The 18,901-nt window shown below is 49.4% G+C and overlaps 1 protein-coding gene across 2 annotated transcripts in view; it reads left to right on the top strand.

Moving 5' to 3' along the window:
- Window positions 1-17,504, top strand: part of LOC309400706 (rho guanine nucleotide exchange factor 15-like) — a 97,143-nt gene extending 79,639 nt beyond the window's left edge. Inside the window, exons 10-17 of one of the 2 annotated variants that reach the window (XR_014176694.1) lie at window positions 34-108; window positions 1,455-1,547; window positions 4,227-4,381; window positions 6,028-6,192; window positions 7,778-7,863; window positions 11,681-11,782; window positions 11,955-12,154; window positions 16,449-16,587. Coding sequence is in view for 1 of the 2 variants with exons in the window: in XM_081969338.1 (XP_081825464.1) it covers window positions 34-108; window positions 1,455-1,547; window positions 4,227-4,381; window positions 6,028-6,192; window positions 7,778-7,863; window positions 11,681-11,782; window positions 16,449-16,636 (864 nt within the window). In the remaining variant the exon portion in view is untranslated. Of the gene's footprint in view, window positions 1-33; window positions 109-1,454; window positions 1,548-4,226; window positions 4,382-6,027; window positions 6,193-7,777; window positions 7,864-11,680; window positions 11,783-11,954; window positions 12,155-16,448 lie in introns of both variants that reach the window. The other variant, XM_081969338.1, reaches the window with a different exon arrangement.
- Window positions 17,505-18,901: the final 1,397 nt, after the last annotated feature.

Genomic DNA, 18,901 nt, shown 5'->3' with positions numbered 1-18,901 from the left:
CCTTCCTCTTGGTTTTATTTTCTGTGTGTCTAGAATATCCTGCGCCGGACGGAGGAAGCGTCTTTGCGAGAACAAAACGCTCTGAAGGCCCTGGCTTCTGTTTCCAAGGTAAAAGAAGCCATGAATAGAGACAAGCCCTGATGATGTCACCTAGATTGAGTGATGAAACATCTGCAATCAAACAACCAAGCTCAGAGAGCACCACGGAGCCCTCATTTCGACCCTGAGCTACAATTCTTCTTCTTTAGAGGCATCAGGGACTAAATCGGATGGATGGATGGACGGACGGACGGATAAACAGACAGGCAGATTGATTAGATAGATTATAGATGGATGGATGGATGGATGGTTATCTATCTATTTATCTATCTATAATCTACCTACCTACCTATCTACTTACCTACCTACCTACCTATCCATCCATCATCTATCTATCTATCTATCTATCTATCTATCTATCTATCTATCTATCTATCTATCTACCCCCCCCACCCACAAATCCATCCATCCATCCATCCACTTACCTACCTACCTACATATCCATCCATCATCATTATCTATCTATCTATCATCTACCTACCTACCTATCTACCCACCCAACCACCCATCCATCCAACCATCCATCCATCCATCTACTTACTTACCTACCTACATATCCATCCATCATCTATCTATCTATCGATCGACCTACCTACCTACCTACCTATCAACCTATCTTACTTACCTACCTATCTACCCATCCATCCATCATCTATTTATCTATTTATCTGTCTATCTTATCTATTCATCCATCTGACATCTCTGTCTATCCATCCATCCATCCACTTACCTACTTACCTACCTACCTACATATCCATCCATCCATCATCTATCGATCTACCTACCTACCTACCTACCTACCTACCTACCTACCTACCTACCTATCAACCTATCTTACTTACCTACCTACCTACCCACCCATCCATCTATCCATCCATCCATCATCTATTTATCTATCTATCTATTTATCTATTTATCTGTCTATCTTATCTATTCATCCATCTTTCATCTATCTATCTATTCATCCATCCATCCAACCTGGCACCCTCTAAAACAGTGATGTCAAACTCAAGGCCCACAAGTAAGATGCGGCCCGCGGGGTGCTTAGAACTGGCCCGTGGGACCCCACCCTGGGAAACAGTGAAGGACCGGCCTACGGCGCTTCTGCCAATGAAAACGGAGCTCTCCGAAGCTCTGTTTTTGGCAGCGACAGCTTCCTGGAACCGCCTGCCAGCAAAAATGGAGCTCCGTTTTCGCTGGCGGAGCCCTCGGGCCGCCACAGGTGCCCCCAACATGAGTGGCGTTGAGCTGGCCACGCCCCCATCCAGGGCCCCCAAGGTCAAACACAACCCTGATGCTGATGGGTTTTTTTCTCTCTCTTCTGCCTCACATCTGTCTCCAAATCTCTGCTTTAGATCATTGAAGAATGCAACTCCGAGGTCGGCCGCATGCGTCATATGGAAGAACTGATTCACACGGCCAGCAAGATTGAGTTTGATAAGCTGAAGGTCAGAAGGGGTTTGGCCTGGGCCCGTCTTTTGGCCTTGCTGTAGCCTGCCACAACTTGTCTCCGTGGGCTTGCAATGAATTTGGGAATTTAAGAGAAGATACAGCTGCCTGGGGTTGTTTACTTTATTGTCCCTGCACATCGTGCAATGAAATTAAATGCCATCTTCGGTGTAAATATAAAAACACAAACACACATCCTTCACATGCCATATGATTGAAATTGAAAACCCGACATTGCATTCATATTGCACTATACCAGCGATGGCGAACCATTTTTGGCTCGCGTGCCATAAGTGGGGGGAGCGCAGGGGGGTCCTGTGCGGGCGTGCTGCACCCATAACAATGTGCGACCCCCCAGTGTGCATGTGCGCACCACAGGCACTCCCCCCCCCTTTTTACATGGTTTTTTTTCGCCCTCCCAGGCTCCAGAGGCTTTATAGGAGCCTGGGGAGGGGGAAAACAGCCTCCCCTCCCCCCACCCCACAGACGCCCTCCGGAGGCTTCACGGGACCATCAGGAGGCTTCCCTGACGCCTTCGGAGCACTCAAAACGACCCTCCGAGCAAACTGGAAGTTGCAGGAGGGTCGTTTTAAGCGCTCCGAAGGCTTCAGGGACCGTCAGGAGGCTTCCCTGACACCTTCGGAGCACTCAAAACGACCCTCCGAGCAAACCGGAAGTTGCAAGACCTCACTCCGCATGCGCGCTCGCCAGCTGACAGGGCGGCGTCTCGCGTGCCCTGACAAATGGCTCCGCGTGCCACCTGTGGCATGCGTGCCATAGGTTCGCCATCACTGCACTATACAGTGGAGTTCAGTAGAGTTACTGCCCTGGGAGAGAAGCTGTTTTTCAGCCTATTTGTCCTTGCTTTTATTATCCTGTACCGTCTGCCAGATGGTAATAGTTCAAAAAAAAAAAAGGATGCCCAGGATGAGATGGATCTTTAAGAATGTTTTGAACTTTCTTAAGGCAGCGGGAGCTATAGAGCTCTTCCAAAGAGGAGAGAGGGCAACCCATGATCCTCTGGGCCAGACAGGAACGCTGTCCTGCAAACCATACACAGGTGCAGTAAGTTAAAATACTCTCTATGGTGGAGCGGTAGAAGGTCACCAGCAGATTTTCAACCAGTTGTTGTTTCCTGAGAAGTCTCAGGTAATATAATCTCTCCTGGGCCCTTTTGACCGGTGCTGCAATGTGAGCGGCCCAGGTCAGGTACTCTTTTAATGATAACACCCAGAAATGTAAAATTCTCCACGTGCTCCACTCGGTCTCCATTGATAAGCCAGAGCTGGATATCTGATCTATTCCTTCTGTAGTCCACTTGTGCCTTTGGGAGGTGGCGTGGTGATATTTTTCTGCAAGGGATCCTCAGATCACCCAGTTCGACAGGTATAACGAACTCGGTTTGACACATTAAGCACTGCCATTTTGGCAAGCTCACTATTAAAAAAATGTCTCCCTTGGCATACCCTAACCCAGGGATGGCTAAACTTTTTTGACTTGTGTGCCAAAAGCAGGGGGAGTGCAGGGTTGTGTGTGGGTGTGCCACACCTATAAGGCTATGCGTGTGACCCCAGCGTGCATACGGGCGTGACCCAGCTTTTGACATGCTTTATTCGCCCTTCCCAGGCTCCAGAGGCTTTCTAGGAGCCTGAGGAGGGCGAAAACAGCCTGCCCCCCGCCCCAGAGGCCCTCCGGAGGCTTCAGGGAAGGCTCCGGAGGTGAAAAACGGCTCTATGAGCAAACCGGAAGTCCGTTGCTGAACTTCCGGTTTGCCCATAGGGGCGTTTTTTCGCACTCCGGAGACTTCAAGGAAGCCTCTGGAGGGCAAAAAACGGCCTCAAAAGAAGGCCGAAGTCAGCTGGCCAGCGCTCGCATTCATGCTGGAGCTGACAGGGCAACGCCTGGCTTGTCCTAACAAATGTGAAGTGTGGACTTCAATTCCCAGAATTCCATAGCCAGCCACCACAAAGTTTCTCAATTTCAGCTATGTTCAGATGTGAGGACTTCAACTCCCAGAATGCCACAATCAGCAAAACTGGCTGCGGAATTCTGGGAGTTGTAGTCCATCCATCAAAGTCGTCAAGGTTAAGAAACACGGCCCTAATCTGTGAATTTGCTCAGAGAATCTTTGTTCACTGATTGTACCAGAAAATTATAATAAAGAAAATGTATATTTGATTATTCATGTTATAACAGCAGCTAGGATCATATTTGCACAAAATTGGAAAAACGGAGAGATCCCTATCGAGGAGAATGTGATTAGAGAAATATTAGAATGTGCAGAAATAAATATATCGACACTGGCTATCAAAGAGAAAGAACAAACGGATTATTATACAATTTGGGAATATTTTTACCGATGGTTAGAGAATAGACATAAGAATTACTAGTGAAAGAAGTTATCTAAAGTATAGAAAATGTATTAACAGTTAATATAACTAGTAGAGTTAAATACATTACAACGGGATTGTTATAATAGATTCTTAAGGTATTGAAAATTAAGCTAAAATGGGATTAAATAATGAATAAGATTGCATATTTTAATGTTGGCACAAAATATTTGTACCCAGACGACACACTGGTTAATGGAAAATGGATTGTTTATATAAAAATAACATTTAAAAAAAAATCCAGGTGGCTTCCAGGAACTTTTTTTAATGATTCTCTTTCCGATTTAGGCCATTCCGATCATTTCCCAGACCCGACAGCTGTTAAAGCAAGGAGAACTCCTGGAAGTTGTGCATCGTGGCACCATCTTTGGCAACAAGCCGAAACTGATCCCCATCTACCTGTTCCTCTTCAACGACCTGCTGCTGGTCACTCAGCGCAAGAGGTGAGAGAAGGAGCAGAAGGCCTAGGCTGAAAATTCTCGCAACAGGGCGACTAGTCTGCATTTAAAGGGGTATATCTATAGAAGGAGCAGGAAGCAGTGGTGCAGTGGCCTAGAGGTGGAGCTCTTGCCTCCCAATCAAGGGGCTGTGAGTTCGATCCTAGGTAGAGGCAGATCTTTCTCTCTATGGGCACAATGAGAATAATATCTGCTATACAAAACTCCGCATTGGCAACATGAATGGCATCCGGCCATTAAACACTCTGCTAGCTCCATTTAGCTGCCCAGAAGGATTATGGGGGTCATTAAATGATGATGATTTACAGAAGAGGCAGCAGGAGGAGGGCAAACTTGACCTCTGCCCCCAAGGTCAAGTTTTGAGGGGGATGGAGAATTGGGGAGACCGCAAAGTTTGGGCTATGGTTCTGCTTCGGCAAATTTTGCAAGTTTGAGAATGGACTGTTTTCCAAACCTCCTGCTTCAAATCTTGAGGGCTAGAAACTTGCTTTTAAAACAAAACAACAACAACAACAGATGTTGCAAAAAGACTTCAGCCTCTGGGGCATCTTGCCTAGTGGAATGATTACAGGAGCCGTGGTGGCAGAGTGGTTAGAATGCAGTATTGCAGGCTAATTCTGCCTACTGCCAGCCGTTCAATCTTGACTAGCTCGAGGCTAACTAAGCCTTCCATCCTTCCGAAGTCGGTAAAATGATGCCCCAGATTGTTGGTAGCAATATGCCAATTCTATAAACTGCTTCGAGAGAGCTGGAAGGCCCTATGAAGCGATATAGAAGTCTCAAGTGCTATTGCTAATGCCCCAGGTTCTCCCCTACTCCTGGATGAGAACCGTAGCGATCTAAACCAGAGACCTCTGGTTGGGGAGCTTCCAGATCTATTCATGTGCAGGAGCCAGGGGTGGGCTACTGGGGGTTCGCACGAAGATTCTGAGCAGTTTGACGAGCCCCCAAATGCCACTTCTAGCTGGCCCTGCTCCTCCCACCCCACCCTGCCTCTCCCAGGAGTCTCCACGTGGCCCATTCATCATGCGAGGTAAATGCAGGGCCCGCACAGAGGCTCGGGGAAGAGGGGAACGGACCTACCGGAAGTTTCGGAAGTCCAGAAACTGGCCTGTTTCCATCCTCCAGAGAGCCTCCGGCAGCAGGGAGAAGCAGTTTTCGCCCTCTCGGAGACTTGAGGAAAGCCTCCGGAGCCTGGAGAGGGCGAAAAGCAGGCCTACCGGAAGTTCCGGAAGTCCAGAAACTGGCCTGTTTCCATCCTCTGGAGGGCCTCCGGAAGCAGGGGGAAGCAGTTTTCGCCCTCCTGGAGGCTCAAGTTAAGCCTCCGGAGCCTGGGGAGGGTGAAAATGCCCCCTCCCGCTGTGGTGAAGGAAGCCAACTAGGCCACGCCCACCATGGCCACGCCCACCCAGCAACAGGGCAGCGAACCCGTTGCTGCAATTTTTGAAGCCCACCCGTCTAAGTCTCCACAATGGTTGACCTTGATCCCACGTGCAGGCCCACTGATCTGGAAACAGCCATTGGGGGGGGGGGGGGAATCAGCTACCGCCAGTCACATGTCTTTGAAAGCAACTGATCTGGGATTCGCTAATAGGTTTTCTTTGCTTCCGTTTCCGGATCTGCTCCTGCAGCTCAGAACGCTTTGTGGTGCTGGATTATGCCCATCGTTCGCTAGTCCAAGCCCAGAGTTGCGAGGACACCACCACCGGCCCAAACGCAGAGAACAGCTTCTACCTGACGTTGATGGAGAATCACCAAGGGCGGAGTGCCGAACGCCTCTGTCGCGCCCCGACCCAGTGAGTAGCCGCATAGGGGGTGAAGAGAGTTAGCAAAGGTGGTAGTAACTGTTCTGACCTAGGCCTCCCAAGATCATGAAGCGGACTCCTCGTTCTGATAACAGCTCTTTTATATGGGTTAAAGGGAATTGCTCTCCAGCAAAGTCCCGGCAAACAGTTTTTCATGAGATTTCACAACTACAGACCTTTATCAGGCTTGGAGAGTTGTCAGGCAGATATCTTCCAAATGCCATGCTGTAGCAGCAATTACTTGGCAAGAAGTCAGGAACAGATCTTCACCCTAATGAATTGAACTCATTGTCTCCTGCAAACTCCCCTCTCCTCTCGCTCCTCTTTATTCCCTATGGGAGGGGCCATCCACCGTCCACCCTGTGGCTTTACTCCCAATTTGAGCCTTGTTCCTTAGCTGTTCCCTTCTCCTGGCAGCTTTGCGCATGAACACATCGGGAACAGGCTCCAGCTGTTCTTCTGCCCCACTGATATCCAGCTCCCAAAGCAGCTGATAACTGTCGGACGGCCCTGGCCCCATTTCTGACTCTGACGCACAGCACTTCTCAAATCCTTCCCCAAACTTCAGGACTGGCCGATGTTCCTCCCCAACCTGCTCACAGTCCGACTCTGCTGCCAGCTCAGTTGGCCACTGGTGGGCCACAACAGTAACTGCATCCCATTTATAAATAGAAAAGAGAAATAATCAGAGCAGGCTGCTTTTTTTCAGAGGGCTAGAACGTGAGATCTAGCTCTAGAAGTATCTATGGAGATTCACAGTCTTTCCAGGTCATGGTTGTCCCAAAGGTGCTTTTTTTTTTTTCAAGAGGCAACTGGACTTTTTTGGTTTTTCTTTGAAGACGTTTTGCTTCTCATCCGAGAAGCTTCTTCAGCTCTGACTGGATGGTGGGGAAGGGAAGGATTTATATGCCTTGCAAGCAGCTGGTCATTTGCATCCTTTTTAGAGGGTCCTTGAGCCACTTGGAGGTTTACCTTTGTCCTCAGGGTTGTGTTTGACCTCAGGGTGGAGGGGTGGCCAGGGTAGGCGTGGCCAGTTTAATGTCACTTGAGTTGGGTGCGCCTGTGGTGGCCCGAGCACTCCGCCAGCAAAAACGGGCTCCCGAGCTCCGTTTTCGGCTGCCATGGCTTTCTGCAACCCTCTGCCAGTGAAAACAGAGCTTGGAAGCCCATTTTTGCTGGCAGAAACACCACGGGCTGGTCCTTTGCTGTTTCCAGGGCAGCCCACAGGCCAGATCTAAGTACCCTGCAGGCCGGATCTGGCCCCTGGGCCTTGAGTTTGACACCCCTGTTTTAGAGGGTCGTTGATAGGTTGTAGGTTTATCTTTTTCCTCAGCGTCACCTGGCTGCTGCTCCTGGTTCCTGTCGTCTGCAATTTTTTTCCCCTCTGGAAATCCATTCCTACTCCCACACCATTGGAAGGGTGTTCATCCCAAATTGTATAGCGAAAAGTCTGTAGAGATTCTCAGTCATCCAAATCACGATTGTCATTGAATGAATGAATGAATGAATGAATGAATGAATGAATGAATGAATGAATCCAACCCAAATAGTGCATCTCCAAAATTGTCTCTTCCAGATCCGATATGCACCGCTGGATGGGTGCTTTCCCAAGCCACGAGTCCCAGCCTAATAACAAGCAGGAAACCATTTATGAAGATTGGGGTGAGAGTTTTTGGCTGTCTTCCTTTTAAACCTCCCCCCTCCCTCTCTTTCCACTGCTTCTTGTTCAAAGGCTAGTAAAAAAAAATATTAAAAAGTTTTTTTATTAGCTAAACATTAAAAACATTGGACATAGTGCGACATTTCTGACCTAAACATTTCCATATAGTGATTAGATCTTACAATTACATTTTATATCCATTACATAGGTGTATGTAGTCAGTCAGATTACCTGTCCGTCGACCCTTTCTTTTATATAATTACTAATCATACAAATACATATCCAATTCCTACCTATCACACATTCTTAATACCGTATTTTCAGGCGTATAAGACAACTTTTCAACCCCAAAAAATTATTTCAAAAATCGGGGGTCGTCTTATACGCCGGGTATACCAAAAAACCAAAACAAAAGAAAAAGCAACGCCGCCAAGCAAAAAGCCGCGCCATCACCAGCACAGATGCCGGCCTTTCAATCATTAACCTCGGCGCTCCTCGCCTGGGCACATGGATGGATGAGGGCTGGGATGGCTTAGTAAGGTCTGGCTAATGGTCTGGAGGAGGAAGGTGGTGAGCTCAAAGTACGAAAGCCCGGCAGCGCGGAGGCCTTCAGCCAGCTTGCAGGCACCTAAAAGTAGGGAGTCGTCTTATACACCCAGTCGCCTTATACGGAATATACGGTACCATATTTTCCAATTCTTAACTTGTCTGTCTTTTTCTGTCCCAGCCTTTTCCCCTCATTTCTAACCATCAGTACCATTTGTCCCAGATTTCGTAATATTCCATCTCACCCTTGTCTCTGAGCTCTAGAGTCAGTCTGTCCATCTCTGCGCACGTCAGTATCTTATTTATTATTTCTTGTTCTGAGGGAGTCTCTTTATTTTTCGATTTTTGTGCAAAAACCTGTCTTGCCGCCATTAAAATATGCAGCATCAAATATAGTCCACTTTTGGCGTGTTTTTCTTTTGTGATTCCTAGTAGAAATAATTCTGGCCTCAACTCCATCTTTTGATTTAGCATCTCTTCCAAATACTTTCTTATCTGGTGCCAAAAAGCCCTAGCTTTTGTGCACTCCCACCACATATGGTAGAAGGTCCCTAGTGCAGCATTGCATTTCCAACATCGTGGCAATACATTTTTGTTCATTTTAGCTAATCTTGTGGGTGGGATGTGCCACCTGTAGAACATCTTGTATAAGTTTTCCTTATACGAGGTGGCTAAAGTTAACTTTCTGTTTCTTTCCCATAAGTCTCGCCAATTGTCCAAATCTATGCTGTAACCAAAGTTCCTACTCCATGCTAACATGGTTTTCTTTACCTGCTATTCCGAAAGGCTGGGAAAATTGAGGAACATCACATTCCTCTCCCACGGCTTCTGGATCAGTCAACGGTAGCCTCCACCGGACAGGCTAAGATAGCCATGATTTAAATGCACAAAGCCATTTCTCATATCTTGACCTTTGAAACAACTTGGCTTTCAGGCTAAATTTGTTATTCTGTGACAGGGCTGATTTTTTTTTCCTTTCCCAATTTGCAATTTTACCTAAAGCCCAGTTATCTTTAGTGGTGAAGGCTGGAGGCTAGAGGAAGCAGGAGAGTAACAAATTTGATTAAGGGACTGGAAGATGAAACTGTTCTGACGTATGCTTCCCCCAAAAGCACAAAAAGCAGATTCCTGGTCCTGACAAAACCCCTTTTATTCCTCTCATTCACATTCAGCAAAGGCCTGGCAAACAGACTTTCAAAGGTGAATTTATGACCATAGACCTTATCTATCTTGGAAAGCTGCCATATAAATATTTTTCCAAATGCAGTGCAGTGCAAGGAAAGACTGGGCACAGAGTCTCTGAGATTCACGGACAGATCTTCACACTCCTGAAACGAACTAATGAACGAATTGCTTCCTGCAAAAACCCACTCCCCTTTCGCTCCTCTTTTATTTCCTATGGGAGGGGCCAATCACTGTCCATCTGTGGCTTTACTCTCAAGTCAACCCTGATTTCTTAGTTGTTCTTAGTTGTTGCCAGGAAATTTATTTCCTACCACTACAGAGATACTTAATACCTTTCCCTATGTTGTCCTTCTTTCCTTTTTTAAAAAAATATTATTATTATTGCGTGGTTAATCTTTGGTGAGATTCACAGCCTTTGGGGCTGGTTGGTAGCTCAACAGCTCGAGTCCTAACCAAGGACTTAGGAACTGTTAAGGTAACGTCGGAGGATATCAGTTGTTCCAAGTAGGGTGGTTTTTTATAGAGTCAGAATGTTCAAGTCAAGTAAATTTAGAATTTCCAAATAGCGAGGTAGTCCTTTGGGTATTGCTCCAAGGGCTCCAATTACAATTGGGACAACACATGATTTCTTTTTCCACAGTCTCTCAACCTCAATTTGCAAGTCCCGGTATTTTGTGATTTTTTCTTGCTGTTTATCATCAATTCATGCATCACCAGGTATTGCAATGTCAATGAACCATACTTTTGTCTTTTCAATTATTGTTATGTCCGGCGTGTTGTAGGCCAAGTGCCTGTCAGTCTCGATTCTGAAGTCCCACAAGATCTTGACTTTCTCATTCTCTAAAACCTTCTCAATCTGATGGTCCCAGTGGTTTTTGCTGTACTCAAATCCAAACTTTTGGCACAATTTCCAGTGAATGATGTTGTAAGTAGTCAGTTTGTGAAATTTTGCTGCACCCGTTGATCAAGTGGTCGACCGTCTCATCTTTCTCATTACAGAGGCGACATTTGCTGTTGGTGGTAACATGTTGAATTTTTGCCTTCATGCAGTTTGTGGCTAAGGCTTGTTCTTGAGCTGCCAAAATAAATAAAGCCTTCTGTTTCTTTTTTCAGTACTCCTGATCTTAACCAGTTCCAAGTTAGTTTTTGGTCAGCTTTGCCTTCAACACCTTTCAAGTATTGGCCATGCATGGCTTTGCTTTTCTAATTTCCAGCTCGCTTCTCAATTACTTCTTTCTTATATTCAGCTTTTAACTTAGTTGTCTTCAAAAGGCCTCTTTTATTTACTTCCTTAATCATTGGTTCTTCCCGTTTCTGGATGTAATCATTCAAGCTGTGCCTTTCTTCTTCCACAGTCTGCTTTACTTGTAGGAGTCCTCGACCACCTTCTGCTCTTGGTAGATACAATCGATCAACATCACTTTTAGGGTGCAAAGCATGATTCATTATCATAAGCTTCCTTGTTTTTCTGTCCAAATTGTCCAACTCCATCTGGGTGCAGTCAATTATTCCTGCAGAGTATTGAATTACAGGTATAGTCCAGGTATTTATGGCTTTTATGATGTTTCCTCCACTCAGTTTGGACTTTAATCTTCCAATTATTATTATTATTGGTGTTGTTGTTGTTGTTGTTGTTGTTGTTGTTATTATTATTATTATTATTATTATTATTATTATTATTATTATTATTATTATTATTATACCAGCAGTGGTAATTCCAGTGGTAGTCGGCACACTGGGTGCTATTCCAAAAGCACTGGAATTACATTTAAAACAGTTAAAACGTGACAAAATCACCATCAGTCAAATGCAAAAAGCTGCACTGCTTGGATCTGCACGTATATTACGAAAATACGTTACGACGTCCTAGGCCCCTGGGTGGGGCCCGACTAGTAATCAATGCCAAATCTGGCGAAACAACTGGCCGCTATGACACAATCGAATAATAATAATAATAATAATAATAATAATAATAATAATAATAATAATAATAATAATAACAACAATAACAACAACAATAACAACAACAACAACAATAATAGTAATAATAATTCAGTTGTTGTTTTTCTCTCTCTTCCCTTTCTGCAGATTGTCCCCAGGTGCAGTGCACAGAGACCTACAGCGCAGCCCAGGCAGACGAGCTGAGTCTCGAACCGACGGACATTGTCAACGTGGTGCGCAAAACTGAGGGTGAGCTCGGGGATGTGACCCTCCCTAACGGTTGGGACCAAATTGCGGCTTCTTCTCCTTCTTTGAACGTTTTTAGAAATTGGGAGCCTGGGCCATGGGGCTTCCTAACTCAAAGATGGTGGCTTTTTTTAGCAGAGTTCTCTGCTAAAGCATTCTCTTCCGATCCTTCAAGGTCCTTTCGGTGACTCCGGCACCTTCCCAAATTCTCAGCCAGCTGGAAGCTAAAGTCCCCAACACACAGAGAGAGAGAGGGGTCTCCTTGAAGAAAATGGCCCTCCAGCGTTTAAAACCCTGGCCGTCCCGACGGTGTTAATGCTGTGCTGCTCCAGCAGGACTTGAAAGGGAGACCACCAAGTGATCCCAGGCTAGGCTGTAAGCATCTGAGGAAAAAGTGATAGCAAATGACTTCTGAGAACTGCAGGGTTGTTGTCTGTATTGTCCCCTTGAACTAAACTCAACTTTAATCTCATGTACTGGGTAACATCGAGTCGTAGTCAGTCTAGAGCAGCGGCCCCCAATCTTCTGGGCCACCAGGGACCGTTTCCGTGGAGAGAGGTTTTTCCGTGGACCAAAGAAGGTGTGGTTTCACATGCTGCTTGCATCTCATGGATGGGGCTTCCCTCGTTTGTGCGGTCCAGTTTCCGGCATGCTGGGGTCTGGGGCCGGGCCACAGACCTGGGGCTGGGGACCTCTGTTCTTAAAGTCTTATAACCTTATAGCCACCCTTAACCCCCAGCTGTAAGCCCATGATGGCGAACCTGTAGGCACATGAGTTGTCCCCCCAGCTCAGCTTCATTGCGCATGCGCCTCCCGCCAGGCAGATGATTTTTGGATCTCTGCCAGTGACGTGCAGTCAGGGAGGCAGGGGAGGCAGAGCCTCACCGCTCTCATCATGAAAATATAAAAAAAATTACTCCAGGAAGCCGTGAAAGTGGCTGGGAGAGGCGCGCGGCTTGCTTTAGCCTCCCTGGACATCTCAGCAGCAGCCCCAAGTGTGCCGATCTCGCCATTTTTTACATCGGGCGAGCCCAGGATCCTTGCAAGGGGAATAGGACGTGTGCAGGAGGCTCCTCAGCTCCAGCCTCAATCAGCGCAGCCGCGGTCCCCTTCATCTTGCCTCAGGAAGGAGGGGAATGGGACCACGTGTGCAGGGGAAGGGGATCGCGGCTCTGCTAATCTGAGGCTGTGCACTGAGGAGCCGCCTGCACACGTGGTCCCATTCCCCTTGCAAGGATCCCGGGTTCGCCCGATGCAAAAAATGCCTAGGTACCGTGTTTCCCCGAAAATACAACCTGTCCTGCGCTCACTGACCTAGCGTTATCCCGAAAGCACCAAGTTACAGGAGCCGGGGGTGGGGGGAGCACTCACATTGCTTGCCGCCTTCAGTATACCGCTAGGTTGGGGAGTGGCGTTCTGTCCGGCCAGAGGGGAGAGTTGACGGGCGGCTGCTCTCTTGTGAACTGGCTCCCGAAGAGCCGGGCACAGCAGCAGCCGCCCGGCAAATCCCCTCTCCAGCCGGGAAAAGCACCATTCACTGACCTCAGCAGCCGCCCGGCAAATCCCCTCTCCAGCCGGGAAAAGCGCCATTCACTGACCTAGCGGGTACCAAGCCCTTGCGCAGCTCTCCCAGGCCACCGCTGCTGGCTCCTGCTGCCCGCCGCCGCCCCGCTCCGCGCATAACTTCCAAACTCCAAAACTTCCAGCATCCTCAGCGCACAGCCTCAGATTAGCAGAGTCATTCACTGACCTAGGGGATACCAAGCCCTTGCGCAGCTCTCCCAGGCCACCGCTGCTGGCTCCTGCTGCCCGCCGCTGGCTGCTGCTGCCCGCCGCCGCCCCGCTCCGCTCCGCGCATAACTTCCAAACTCCAAAACTTCCAGCATCCTCAGCGCACAGCCTCAGATTAGCAGAGCCATTCACTGACCTAGGGGGTACCAAGCCCTTGCGCAGCTCTCCCAGGCCACCGCCGCTAGCTGCTGCTGCCCGCCACCGCCCCCCACCGCCCCGCTCCGCTCCGCGCATAACTTCCAAACTCCAAAACTTCCAGCATCGGCCGCTCTAGGAGTGCTCTCTATGGTGGGCCGGCTGCTGGAAGACTCTGTCCGGAAAACTCTCTGTCCGGCAGCCGGCCCACCATAGAGAGCACTCCTAGAGCGGCCGATGCTGGAAGTTTTGGAGTTTGGAAGTTATGCGCGGAGCGGAGCAGGGCGGCGGTGGGCGGCGGCGGGCAGCAGCAGCCAGCGGCGGGCAGCAGGAGCCAGCAGCGGTGGCCTGGGAGAGCTGCGCAAGGGCTTGGTACCCCCTAGGTCAGTGAATGGCGCTTTTCCCGGCTGGAGAGGGGATTTGCCAGGCGGCTGCTGAGGTCAGTGAATGGCGCTTTTCCCGGCTGGAGAGGGGATTTACCGGGTGGCTGCTGCTGTGCCCGGCTCTTCGGGAGCCAGTTCACAAGAGAGCAGCCGCCCGTCAACTCTCCCCTCTGGCCGGACAGAACGCCACTCCCCAACCTAGTGGTATACTGAAGGCGGCAAGCAACGTGAGCGCTCCCCCCACCCCCGGCTCCTGTAACTTGGCGCTTTCGGGATAACGCTAGGTCAGTGAGCGCGGGACAGGTTGTATTTTCGGGGAAACACGATACCTAGGCATTTTTTGCATCGGGCGAGCCCGGGATCCTTGCAAGGGGAATGGGACCACGTGTGCAGGCGGCTCCTCAGCGCCCAGCCTCAGATTAGCAGAGCCGCGATCCCCTTCCCCTGCACACGTGGTCCCATTCCCCTCCTTCCTGAGGCAAGATGAAGGGGACCCCGGCTGCGCTGATTGAGGCTGGAGCTAAAGAAACTTCTTCGTTTGGGCTGCGCCCGTGCGATCGGAGCAACCATGTGGTTTGATGACGTCACCAGCCTCACCAGTCATAAACGTCACCGCACGTCACTGATCTCTGCCACGCATGAGCGGTGGGTGTGGAGTGAAGGGGCCGCGGTGTGCCTCCCTGCAGCCCGTTTTTGGTCCCAGGAGACTGCAGGGAGGCCTGCTAGCCCCAAAAGGGGCGCAGAGGGTATTCCCCCACCTCCAATGGCTTGTTCTTGGTCCCAGGAGGCTCAGGGAGGCCTGCTAGGACCAAAATGGGGTGCAGAGAGTATTCCCCTCCATTACCTGTTCTGGGTCCCAGGAGGCTGCAGGGAGGCCTGCTAGGACGAAAATGGGGCGCAGAGGGTATTCCCCCCCCCCATGGCCTATTTTTGGTCCCAGGAGGCTGCAGGGAGGCCTGCTAGGCCCAAAATGGGGCGCAGAGGGTATTCCCCCCCCCATGGCCTGTTCTTGGTCCCAGGAGGCTGCAGGGAGGCCTGCTAGGCCCAAAATGGGGAGCACAGGGGTGCACGCGCATATACATGGGGGCGTAGCACATGGGGGAGGTTTTGTTGTACATGCAATGCATTATGAATGTGGGCACATGCGTGCATGCGCTGTCACATGCATGCACGCTTTCAGCACACGACAAAAAGGTTAGCCATCCCTGCCGTAAGCTCTCCCCCGCCGCAAAGAATCCTCCTTCATGGAGTATATTCAATCTCATCCTTCCTCGCATGGCAGAAAAAAACCCCAAAACAAAATTAGGTGTCTGGTTGCAGCTTTTCTGACCCCACTTCCCCCCTCACCCCCCCCCCCCCCGTAAAAGGCCGAAAGCTTCCTGAGCTCCGGTGAGAGCGCCCGCCTTTGAGTAACGTTTCTGAGTCAGAGAAGGTGCAAGTAGGCTCGTGTGTGTGTGTGTGTGTGTGTGTGTGTGTGTGTCTTATTGGGGCCTCCCCAGACCTGTGTTTCTCAGTCTTGGCAACTTTTAAGGTGCGTGGACTTCAACTCCCAGAATTCCTCCCGGCCAAGGGTGAGAAACATGTGACCTTAAGACTCGCCTGAAGATGGGAATGTGGCAACAGTCGTAAGCGTGGAAAATGGTCGGGCAGTAATTCCCTTTTTTTCAACGCTGCTGTCAACTTCGAAGAGTCGCTAAGTGAATGGTTGTTAAGTGGAGGACTAACGGGACGAGGGCGGGGCTGATTCAGCAGCAATGTGCTTGTTGGAGTTTCACAAAGCGACAGGACAGACTCCCAATAAATTTTGAGGCAACGAAAAGGGTGCAGAAGTCCTGACCGTTTCCTTTTTTTTTGTCTCCTCTTCTCCTCCTTTCCTTTTTTGTCTTCCTCTCCTCTTTTCTGCCTGCTTCCCCTCTCCTCTTCTATTTGCGGTCTTCCTCTTTTCTGTCTTCCTCCTCTCCTCTTTCCTGTCTCCTCTCCTCTCCTCTATTTTCTGTCCTCCTCTCCTCTGGTTTTCTATTTTACATCTTCCTCTCCTCTCTTGTTCTCTTCCATTTTCTGTCCTCCTCTCCTCTCTCCTCTTTTCTGTCTTCTTCTCCTTTTCTATTTTCCTCTTTGCTGTCTCCTTTTTTCTGCCTGCCTCTCCTCTTTTCTATCTTCCTCTTTTCTCCCTTTTCTGTCTTCTCGGCTCTTTTCTGTCTTCTCTTTTCTGTCTCTCCTCTCCTCTGCCTGTCTCTCCTCTCCTCTCTTTTGTGTCTTTCTTCCCTTCCCTCCTTCCTTTTCCTTTCCCTCCTTTCCTCCCCTTTCCTTTTCCTTCCTCTCATCTCCTCTCCTTTCCTCTCCTATCCCCCATGCTACAGGCTGGTACGAGGGCATACGCCTAGCCGACGGCAAGAAGGGCTGGTTCCCCTCTTGCTATGTGCAGGAGATCACGAACGAACACGTACGCCGCCGCAACCTCCGCGAGCGTTACCGCGTCCTCCAGGTGGCCCGCCAGCTGCAGCTGATGCGCACCAATTGCGTCAAAAGCAAGTACAGCTCAGCCTGAGACCAAAAGCGCACAGACAATGGAAGCCAGTGACAGGACTCTGGCCTGCGATCAATCTCACGGCTGGACTCGAGATTCAAGTTTGATTTCGCTGGGCGTGGAGCAGCATTTGCCTCAAGGGGGAGGGGTGCGCTGAAGATGGGGAGGAGGGTAGAGAGCAGTTGTGTTTTGGATCGAAGGCCGCTGAAGGGCGAGAAAGCAGAAGAGGCGATGCAAGCATGCTGTCAGGTTTCCGAAAGATGCCCTAATTAATTCATGAGCTCCGAGCCAAGTTTGCCTGATTTGACTGTCCGGAGCTGCAATGCCAGCAACTAGCCAGCGGAGGCACTACTTCAAATGTGTCCCTTTCACCAGAAGGGGGCGACAGACTGCATTTTTCAGTTGCACTGCAGTGTTTACAGACTTCGCAATGTCCCGTTCTTACCATTCCCAAGTCGCATCCTAAATTCCAGTGAATCTGCGTGGCAGCTCGGTAACCCCGAGCGAGGACCATGAATCTGCTCCGACGATTGGGTGCCCCCCCCTCATCTTCTACCTTAAATAGCGATGGTGCCATATTTCAGGAGATGCCCTGATCCTCCCAGATGAACGATGAAATGGATCGTCTCGGGTTTAACCAGAAGGGTCAGTTCAACCCAAGCAGCAGTTCTACCTGCCCCACCCCCTCCCTACCCCATTTTGCAATGACTTATCCGTGAATGATTCAGGCCTACCACCTCGTAGCCTTGTTTTGGGGCTGGTTGCAGGCTGGTTTGTATTTCACCCACGTTGACAGATGGGTGTGCCTTGCGCTTCGTTGGCACAACTCCGCTAGGCAGAACACACGCCCCCCCTCCGCCCCCCAATAAAATGTGTTTTGCAAACAGGATCCACACCGGTGTTACGTTTCCTAATCCCGATCAGAGGGCTGTCGCTGCCAATACTTCAAAACCTTCCCGACAGTCCTTAACCTGGGCTCAAGTGATGTCCCTTCTCTACCTCAATCCCTTTCCTTTCCGGTGTCGGGAATACGGGACTCCTACAGACTGTGGACTCAGCTACCGTGTTTCCCTGAAAAGAAGACCTCCCCGGATAATAAGCCCGATCGGGCTTTGGAGCACGTGCGCTGAAATAAGCCCACCCCCCCCCGAAAATAAGACCTCCACCAAAATATTGCAACACAGCAGCAGCTATGAGGTGACCACGCTCGCCGCCCCCTGCACCTCAAAAATAATAAGACCTCCCTGAAAATAAGGCCAAGCGCTTATTTAGGGGAGAGGGTCAAAAGGAAATAAGACCCTGTCTTATTTTGGGGGAAACGCAGTAATTCTAACTCTTCCCACACCCTCACAGCTCAACAGACCTTTCTCCCTCGGGTTAACCTGCCTGAACATCCTGGATTTTCTCCTTTGCGAGAGAGGAATTCCTGTTCCTTCCTTCCAGCTTGGAAATCTCACCACGAACCCGTCTTGTATTTATTAATGCATTGCTGTCTTGAGCTCTCAAGCTGGAAGAGTTTTGGCTGTTGGGGAGAGGTGGGGGGGGGGGGGAGCAGGGATTGGATTTTAATTTATTCTGTGCCATATTTGCTTACGCCGTAACCTCTCGTGTGTTTTTCTATCCCCAAATGGCCTTTTTAAAAAAACAAAAAACAAAAAGTCGATGAACAAAAAGTGCCAGTGCTTGCTTTCAGTTGTTTTTTTACTTGTCTCTACTAAACACAATAGGGATATGGTGGGTCAAGGTCTCCGACGCTGAGCGCGTCAATCACAAAGTTCGGCAGTTCGAATCCCTAGTGTCGCGTAACGGGGTGAGCTCCCGTTACTTGTCCCAGCTGCTGCCAATCTAGCAGTTTGAAAGCACGCAAAAAATGCAAGTAGAAAAATAGGAACCACCATTGGTGGGAAGGTAACAGCGTTCCGTACGCCTTGGGCATTTAGTCATGCCGGCCACATGACCCCGGAGACATCTTCGGACAGCGCTGGCTCTTCGGCTGTGAAATGGAGATGAGCACTGCCTCCTAGAATGAGGAACGACTAGCACATATGTGTGAGGGAAACTTTTATCTTACTAAATACAAGAGTGTCTTAATGTTGTGGCCTGTCGGGCGCTAGCCCCTCCAGCAGCTGAATCAGATAAGGAGGTGTGGGAATCAGGGCCAACATCAAGGCAAACTGAGAGCTCCAAGGGGGAAGTGGGAATGGAACTTTCCGAGATAAGAGACAGAGGCGGGGCCATCCATCAGCCCCCACATGGAGAGGCAACAGCCCCCAGATCTGAAGGTGG

Source organism: Natrix helvetica, assembly GCF_964273705.1.
Source record: "Natrix helvetica genome assembly, chromosome: W".
NCBI classification, from domain to species: Eukaryota; Metazoa; Chordata; class Lepidosauria; order Squamata; family Natricidae; genus Natrix; species Natrix helvetica.
The sequence above is the reverse complement of the archived record's forward strand: the minus strand, read 5'-3'. Positions and strand labels throughout refer to the sequence as shown.